Genomic DNA, 9,417 nt, shown 5'->3' with positions numbered 1-9,417 from the left:
CCGCCAATTTAAATTTGTGGCATGGACCCTAAAGAGACTAGGAACGTCTGTTGGAGCTCGGAAGGGGAGGGTACGATAAACTTGAGTGCTCCTCTTTAGTTTCTTCAATTACAGGTGAGGAGGGTGAGCCGCGCTGCTGTAGGGAGCTGGGGGTGGATTCAGGTCGAAGTAGCAGAGGCCTCAGCTCAGTTCAATGTGTTTTCCCCTCAAGACGCTGGCGGGAGAGAGCTTGGAGTCGGTTCTTGCTGGCCCCGGTGTCCAGCTGAGAGCATTTACGCGTGGAGGCCTAACTGAAACTGTTTCATTTCGTTTAATTCGTTAATCTGTTCACCCGGCACCCAGAGGAATCTCAAATCGTTAATCACGTCATGTCACTGGTCTGCTTAGTATCTTTCCCTCCCTAGCCCTGAGGATGAAGCTCAATCTTGTAATCAAGGATTCATTGGCTCCACCTGTTCGTTTAGCGCCTGCACTTTTCCATTCTTGCTGTGGCCGGGCAGCCGCCCCAAACTCATTCCACCCTCTGAGCCTTTGGTACTCGGCCTGCATCTTTGTCCCCCCGAGCTTTACATAGTCGGCTTCTTGATATTCGGGTCTCAGCTCAGATGTCATCTCTTTCCCTTCCCAAACAGGTCTCTCTTATGCGCCCCTCCCCGCCCCCATTCATTTGAGTTATTTGATTATTTTTAATTCTGCGTTTACTTATTTTTTCGTAGGGAGGCAGTATAACAGTTAATAACTGGCATAAATTTGAGTCTTGTCTAGCTACATCATTAACTCGCTTTAGGTGACCTTGGCTGTTTACTTAGTCCCTGACTCATGTTTCTCAGCTGTAAAATGGGTTGCTGTGCAGATTAAATGAGTGATGCATTCAAACTATCTTGCCTACTCAATACCGTCTTTATTTTATTTTTGTCTATCCTTCGTACGAGAATATAAATTTCATAATGACAGGACCTTTACTGTCTTCTTCACAGCTGTATTCCCAGCTCCTAGAACAGTGCCTGACACGTAGCAGGCATTCAATAAACGTTTGTCAAATGAGTGAGTTTGACAGACCTGGGAGGCTGATGATATTTCTCTATTTTTACAGATATGGGGCTCTGAGACCCATAAAAGTATTCACTCCAATCAGTCTTTTTTTTTTTTTTTTTTGCGGTACGCGGGCCTCTCACTGTTGTGGCCTCTCCCGTTGCGGAGCACAAGCTCCGGACACGCAGGCTCAGCGGCCATGGCTCACGGGCCTAGCCTGTCCGCTGCATGTGGGATCTTACCAGACCGGGGCATGAACCCGTGTCCCCTGCATCGGCAGGCAGACTCTTAACCACTGCGCCACCAGGGAAGCCCTCCAACCTGTCTTAATCTCCTCCCAACTCCCACCCAAACACAGCCACTAAAATCGTGTGTTCTAACATACTTTGTTTTTGTGCCCTTGCTTACACTCCTAGTAAGAACTCTTTTCCTATATTTAAAAAGCTTCTGTGACCTTAAATTTCTAACCCAAATGTTACCTGCTTCCATGGATAACAGTAATGAATTAGATAACACTTAAATTGAGTGCTTGCCATGAACGAAGCATTGTTTTGTGAATGTTTGAAACTCATAGTGACCTTTCCAGCTACATACAACTGTATTCCTATTTTATAGATGAGAATTGACAAACAGAAAGGTTAAGTTACTTGCTTAAGGACAGCAGCTTAGTAAATGTGAAAGAACATCAGGTCAAAAATCATTTCTTCCCTGTACTGTACCTTCCAAAGATTTAAAAACATATTTCTGCGAGCACTTACCAAAACAACTATAATTATTTGGTATTGTTCCCCACTAGTCTTGATCCAAGGATTGTTTTCCATTTTAGTATCCTATGCCCACCCATATCCAATGAAATGAGTTATATATAAGTCCTTGCTGATGAGATAGTTAAGTGACTCGAAAGGTTACAAATATACTCTTTGGTCCATTCAGAAACCTAATGCAATTTTTTCTTCCTCTCCTTAACATTTTCATTTATTGCATAACAATACTGGAAACATGAATGGACTTTTTTTTTTAAGTTCATCTGGAACCTTACCATTCTAAGATATCCCAGACAGTCTGACTTCAGAGCCTTCACTATTTATTGCTATATTGGTTAAATGTTTTTTCCAAATGAAAACTTGTTATAATTTCAGCTAGGCACACAAAATACTAGAAGCTCTAGGACAGATTGGTAAGATTGGAATTGTTTCCTTGTGTCCCTAAACCAATATGTTCTTTTCTAGGGATAACCATAGCTCTAGTTCCATGTATCTTATTGATCCAAAGTGTCTAGTGACCACAGAAATCACATAAAGACAGAGAAGTCTTTACTTATTGATGTGTGTGTGTATATATGTATATTTGGTGGGGGGGTGATAAAGCATTTTCATTTCCCAAGGAACTGAAGTCTATACAACAATAAAATTTGGCCTAATTTTACATGTTGTCACAGGGAAGGCAGTGGTTCCTGTCTCAGGAAAACAATCTCAGAAACATGTGGAATGATATTGAGCTGCTAACAAATGATGATACAGGAAGTGGGTACCTAAGTGTTGGTTCAAGAAAAGAACATGGAACTGCTTTATATCAAGTAGATTTACTAGCAAAGATCTCCTCCGAAAAGGTAATGGTTATGACGCTGTTTTCATTCACAAAATTTTTACTGAGTGTTTAGTAAGACTAGTAGCCATGTGGTAAATGTTTTATAAATGAGTATAGTCCTTTCTCAGGGAATCAAAAGTTCAGTATCAGATCACAGGAAATTTCCATCTGAATTCCCCCTGCATCACGTTATGGTCAGTATTCCAAACCTGAATTTTTCATAGCTCCTCTTGACATTTTAGACATACAGATGTATATAAAATGATACAAAGAATATCCACCACCAGCTTAGGAAGTAAAACATTACCAATAGAACTGAAGCAAGCCCCTGGAGCCCGCTCCTGATCCCAGGCTCTTCTCATACTCCACCCCTGAGTTAAGCACTCTACTGAGGTTGAGATTATCCTTTCCATGAATTTCTTTCTATATTTTAACTTTCTTCTTTTAATAACTATTCCACCATTCTCACACCAGGCTTGAAACCTTATTCTCTGCCTTTTATGGAAAATATTGCTCTTAGGTTTTTTTTGTTGTTTGTTTTTTGCGGTACGGGGGCCTCTCACTGTTGTGGCCTCTCCCGTTGCGGAGCACAGGCTCTGGACGCGCAGGCTCAGCGGCCATGGCTCACGGGCCCAGCCGCTCCGCGGCATGTGGGATCTTCCCGGACCAGGGCACGAACCCGTGTCCCCTGCATCGGCAGGCGGACTCTCAACCACTGCGCCACCAGGGAAGCCCTGCTCTTAGTTTTTTATCTTTGATTTGCTTTCTCAGTAATTTGCTTTTGATAAAATTTTGATGATCGTGGTAAACAAAAGTTTCTTTTAGAGAAAGTGCAAATGATCTTCTCTCACAGTATTATAGCCCAGGATTCCTCTACTTCCCATAGTAAGTTAATGTAATGTTTAATTCTCTAATTAAGAAAAAAAAGTGTAGGGCTTCCCTGGTGGTGCAGTGGTTGGGAGTCCGCCTGCCGATGCAGGGGACACAGGTTCGTGTCCCGGTCCAGGAAGAGCCCACATGCCGCAGAGTGGCTGGGCCCGTGAGCCATGGCCGCTGAGCCTGCGCGTCCAGAGCCTGTGCTCCGCAACGGGAGAGGCCACAACAGTGAGAGACCTGCGTATCGCAAAAAAAAAAAAAAAAAAAAAAGAAAGAGAAAAAAGTGTAAAAGAAAGGAGAAGAGACCAGACAAGATTTGTATTTTCTAGGGCTAGAAAGGCAGGGCCTCCTCTGGGGAACCTTATTCACAAATGGCCTCAAGTGTAGGCTTTTGACTTTTCTTCAAATGAGCATTCAGAGACACTGGCCAATAGGGATTTTTAAAAAAAATCATTCTTCATTCAGCTTGTATCCTGTTGTCAGCCTTTACTGCTTTGTGGCATTTAAAAGTCACTTTTATGAGTAATACAGATAAATTGTGTTCTTTGGCATTAAATTGTTTATTTGTTAAGGCAAAAGTGTAAAGAATACCATAAGTTCTGTAATGAGAAAGTGGTATTTCTTTATTTTTTTAATATTACCAGCAGCCTTAAAAGATGGAAGTGGCCCCGGCCACTTGATCTCTGAGGGCTCCTGTTGAAAAATAATAGTGTGTATTGAGCTTTGAATTCAGTTAACAACTAAAACTCCATTTGTTATTAGCTTGGGGCATTACTTGCAGCAAATGCTATGTTCGCAACCCATGCTAGGCCCTTGGTAAGGTAACATTATCTCTTCTTTTTAGGATCTTTCCTTAAAGTTAGGCAGACAGGACACAAGCAATAAAAGATATCTATCTAGATGTGCAAGTCAGTATATGAGAACTACCAAATGAATGACAGTAAATGCAGTAGGAATTCAGAGGATGGAGAGCTCACTGTGGGTTGGGACAATTTAAGGAGCATTTCATAAACTAGCACCTGACTTGGGCCTTAAGAAAAAAAAAGGGAAAATGAAAGCACAGGTTACCAAAATATGTGGAATGCAGCAAAAGTAGTGCTTAGAGGGAAATTGAATGCATATATTAGAAAAAAAGAAAGATCTAAAATCAATAATCTAAGTTTCAAGTTAGGAAACTAGAACAAGAAGATGGACTTCCATGGTGGTCCAGTGGTTAAGACTCCATGCTTCCAATTCAGGGGGCACGGGTTTGATCCCTGGTCAGGGAACTAGATCCAACATGCCGCAACTAAGACTCAGTGCAGCCAAATAAATAAATAAATAAAATATTTTTTAAAAGAAAGAAAGAAGTAACAGGAGAGCAAAAATTAATGAAATTGAAAATAAGAAATCAGTGGAGAAAATCAATGAAACCAAAAGCTGGTTCTTTGAAAACATGAATAAAATCTATAAGCCACCAGCCAGGATAACTAAGAAAAAAGAAGGAAGACACAAATTACTAATATCAGGAATGAAAGAGGGGGCGTCACCACAGATTCTGTGGACATTAAAAGGATAATCAAGGAATATTATGACCATCTCTATGCCCACAAATTTGATGACCTAATGAACTGGGCCAAGTCCTTGAAAAACACACTCTGCTAAAACTCACAAGAAGTAAACAACCTGAAAAGGTGACATACTGTTTGATTCCAACTCTATAACATTCTGGAAAATGAAAAGATAGTGAAAAAAAGGTCAGCGGTTGCCAGGGTTTGGGGGTTGGAGGGGAGGTTGACTAGGCAGAGCACAGAGGATTTTCGGGGAGAGAAATTATTCTGTATGAGACCATAATGCTAGATGTGTGTACCACAGAATGTACAACACCAAGAGTGAACTGTAATGTAAACCGTGGACTTTGGGTGATTATAATGTGTCAATGTATGTTCATCAGTTGCAACAAATGTATCGTCTGGTGAGGAACATTGACAATGTGGGAGGCTATGCATGTGTGGAACACGGGGCTATGTAGGACATCTCTATAGTTCCCTTTCAATTTTGCTATGAATGTAAAGGTGCTCTTAGAAATTAAAGTCTTGGGAATTCCCTGGTGGTCCAGTGGTGAGGTCTCTGCACTCTCACTGCCAAGGGCCCAGGTTTAATCCTCGGTTGGGAAATTAAAATCCCACAAGCCTCCCGGCACGGCCAAGAAAAATCTTAAAAAGAAGAGGGGGAAGAGCAGTCCAGGCAGAGAAAACAGCCTGGGTAGACCCCTAGGACGTGTAGCACCGTTTCTTCTTTGCGACACTTTGGTGTAACTTTTCACTAGTTGAAGAAGCAAGTTAAGAGTATAAGCGGGGGAATTCCCTGGTGGCGCAGTGGTTTAAGAATCCGCCTGCCAATGCAGGGGGACATGGGTTCGAGCCCTGGTCCAGGAAGATCCCACGTGCCATGGAGCGACTAAGACCGTGCACCACAACTACCGAGCCTGCGCTCTAGAGCCTACGAGCTGCAACTACTGAAGCCCACATGCCTATAGCCCGTGCTCCTCAACAAGAGAAGCCCCAGCTCTCTGCAACTAGAGAGAGCCCGCAGGCATCAACAAAGACCCAACACAGCCAAAAAAAAAAAGACTATAAGCGGGATCAGGGACTTCCCTGGTGGCGCAGTGGTTAAGAATCCGCCTGCCAATGCCGGGGACACGGGTTCGAGCCCTGGTCCGGGAAGATCCCAAATGCTGCGGAGCAACTAAGCTCGTGCGCCACAACTACTGAGCCTGCGCTCTAGAGCCCGCGAGCCACAACTGCTGAGCCTGCATGCCACAGCTATAGAAGCCCTCACACCTAGAGCCCTTGCTCTGCAACAGGAGAAGTCACCTCAGTGAGAAGCTTGCACACCACAACAAAGAGCAGCCCCCGCTCGCCGCAACTAGAGAAAGCCTGGGCACAGCAACGAAGACCCAATGTAGCCAAAAATAAATAAATAAATAAATAAAATTTATTTTAAAAAAAAAGAGTATAAGAGGGATCAGAATGTAGTTTTCAAAAGTTACACCTGCAGAAGGTGACCATTGAAACAGGTATAAAATGAGCTGATTGGCTTAGTTTGTCAGAGAAGATTAAGAGTAATTAACATTTATCCCAGCATATGCTACAGGCAAGGTTCCCTTCTAAGCCCTTTACATGAATTAATTCATTGAATCTCCATACCAGCCAGCGTTGTAGGCATTATTATTATTATTATTATTATTCCAGCTTTACCAGAGAGTCAGTTGAGGCATTTGCTTGAGATTACTCAGCTAGTAAGTGACAACATTCTCAACTACTGAGCTATCCAACTGCTTCAAGATTGTGTGTGGAGGGCTTCCATGGTGGCACAGTGGTTAGGCATCCACCTGCCAATGCAGGGGACACGGGTTCAAGCCCTGGTCCAGGAAGATCCCACATGTCGTGGAGCAACTAAGCCTGTGCACCACAACCGCTGAACCTGTGCTCTGGAGCCCGCAAGCCGCAACTACTGAGCCCGTGCGCCACAACTACTGAAGCCCACGTACCTAGAGCCCGTGCTTCACAACAAGAGAAGCCACCGCAATAAGAAGCCTGCGCACCACAACAAAGAGCAGCCGCCGCTCACCACAACTAGAGAAAACCTGCGCACAGCAACAAAGACCCAGTGCAACTAAAAATAAATAAATTAATTAATTAAAAAAAAAAGATTATGTGTGGGAAGCTCTAATCAATAGAAGCTACAAACAGGAGACTCATATTTGGCTTGCATTGTGTTTTTTAAAATGTTAACTTAGTTGCCAATATTTAAAAATTAGAATATTTCACATAAAGATCCAGATTTTCTTGGTAAATTGGAAGCTGTGGCCATGCCAGGATCGCATTTCCACAGGGCATTCATCTGGCTGACTCTGTGGGGCCTCGTGTCCTCCAGTTCACAGTCCCCCTCCCTGTTGTTTCCCAGACCCTGAGACTTTATGCCAGTATTGGTTCATTCATTTATGTTAATGCCTGCTGGCTTCTCCAGACATAAGCTCGGCCCTTAGGAAACAAAGACTTGTACTTTCGAATCCTTTGCCCTGTTCTAGCAACCCTGGACTATTTCCTTGTTCTAGGCTCTGAACGGATTCAAGATATATCATACAAAGAAAAGCTTGACTAATTAGATATATGGCTAAAGAAAGAAGGCCTATCAAATGAAGTTTTTTTTTTTTTTTTGGCGGTATGCGGGCCTCTCACTGTTGTGGCCTCTCCCGTTGCTGAGCACAGGCTCTGGACGCGCAGGCTCAGCGGCCATGGCTCACGGGCCCAGCCGCTCCACGGCATGTGGGATCCTCCCGGACCGGGGCACGAACCCGTGTCCCCTGCATTGGCAGGCGGACTCTCAACCACTGTGCCACCAGGGAAGCCCCTCAAATGAAGTTTTAAACTTGGGTGATTGTGACTATGGTGATACTATTGATAGGTATTGTTAAACATGTATAAAAATGTTTTATTTTAGTCCTGCTTTTCCCTCCCACAGGCCTCATTAAATCCAAAACTACAAGCATGCAGCTTAAGTGATGGGTTTATTATTGTAGCAGACCAATCAGTGATACTGTTGGACAGTATTTGTAGATTGCTTCAATTGCATCTTATATTTGGTAAGTCTAATGTAATGCAGTAAAATAAATTGGAAGTCAACTATATCTTGCTACTAATTTCTACAGTATTGCCTTTTCTTTACTCCATTATTTATGACTTGAAATTACACTAATTTCAAGAAATTAATCTTGAGTGCCTTGTGCTGAGTACCAGACAGAACAGGTACTGAGATGATCCCTTCTCTCAATAAGTCTAAGGAAAAACATACATGGAAAGCAACAATTTATTTACGTGGTTTTTGTGTTAGAATACTGTAGGAAACAGTTGAGCCCAATTATGTTTAAGTTCCTGAATCTTGTACATAATTTCAATACCATCAACAGATAATTTGAATACTTTTAGCACTATAAAAAGTTTTTTAAAAGTACTTATGAATTAATTCTTTACTGAGTTAGAGGGCTTTAAGTGTGTATATGCAAATATGGACTTCAGAGTAAATTAAGGGACAGACAAGTCAGTGATTATGCTGGAAAATAGGTGATAGTATTATGAAATTTTGAGAGAAAGATGGTTATTGAAGTGTTTGCGTAAGAACAGCTGAAAATTAATTAATTAATTATTTTTAAAAAGAACGTAGATGAAAAGGAATTAGAAGGCATGCACATAAGAACAAAATCTTGATAACAGTTTGCAGGAGAGAAAACCATATTTTGTGGAATATTATCGCATCTACCCTGATGGGTCCCCAAGATTCACAGTTTCACCAATGAAAAGTGAGGCTGTGTTTACATATAATACTTTTTTAAAATAAATTTGTTTGTTTATTTATTTATTTATTTATGGCTGCGTTGGGTCTTTGTTGCTGTGCGTGGGCTTTCTCTAGTTGCAGCGAGTGGGGCTACTCTGCGTTGTGGTGCTCAGGCTTCTCATTGCAGTGGCTTCTCTTGTGGAGCACGGGCTCTAGGCACGTGGGCTTCAGTAGTTGTGGCACGCGGGCTCAGTAGTTGTGGCTCATGGGCTGTAGGGCACAGGCTCAGTAGTTGTGGCGCATGGGCTTAGTTGCTCCGCGGCATGTGGGATCTTCCCGGACCAGGGCTCGAACCCGTGTCCCCTGCATTGGCAGGCGGATTCTTAACCACTGTGCCACCAGGGAAGTCCCTACATGTAATACCTTTGTATAAAGATATTTTATATCTTTATAAAATATCTGCTGAATAATTTTAGTTTTAAGCAATTAATATGTTACTGCTTTTATCTCTGAGTCTTACCCTCTCGGTCTCCATGTCATTCCCCCTGGCCTTCTTGCTGTGTACAAACAATAACTTCCTCACCTCCTTCAAGTCTTTGTTCAAAT

General features: G+C 42.5%; 1 protein-coding gene across 1 annotated transcript in view; it reads left to right on the top strand.

Annotated features, from left to right (window-relative positions):
- The first annotated feature begins 25 nt into the window (after nt 1–25).
- The window catches only part of KNTC1 (kinetochore associated 1), a 70,590-nt gene continuing 61,198 nt past the window's right edge, over nt 26–9,417 (top strand). The window contains exons 1-3 of the mRNA XM_081251931.1: nt 26–114; nt 2,471–2,641; nt 8,002–8,122. Coding sequence (XP_081108057.1) covers nt 2,513–2,641; nt 8,002–8,122 — 250 coding nt within the window. The 5' untranslated portion in view covers nt 26–114; nt 2,471–2,512. The remainder of the gene's footprint in view (nt 115–2,470; nt 2,642–8,001; nt 8,123–9,417) is intronic.

The sequence above is a fragment of the Mesoplodon bidens genome (assembly GCF_964165515.1).
Source record: "Mesoplodon bidens genome assembly, chromosome: 13".
NCBI lineage: Eukaryota > Metazoa > Chordata > Mammalia > Artiodactyla > Ziphiidae > Mesoplodon > Mesoplodon bidens.
This window is presented reverse-complemented; position numbering and strand designations above follow the sequence as displayed.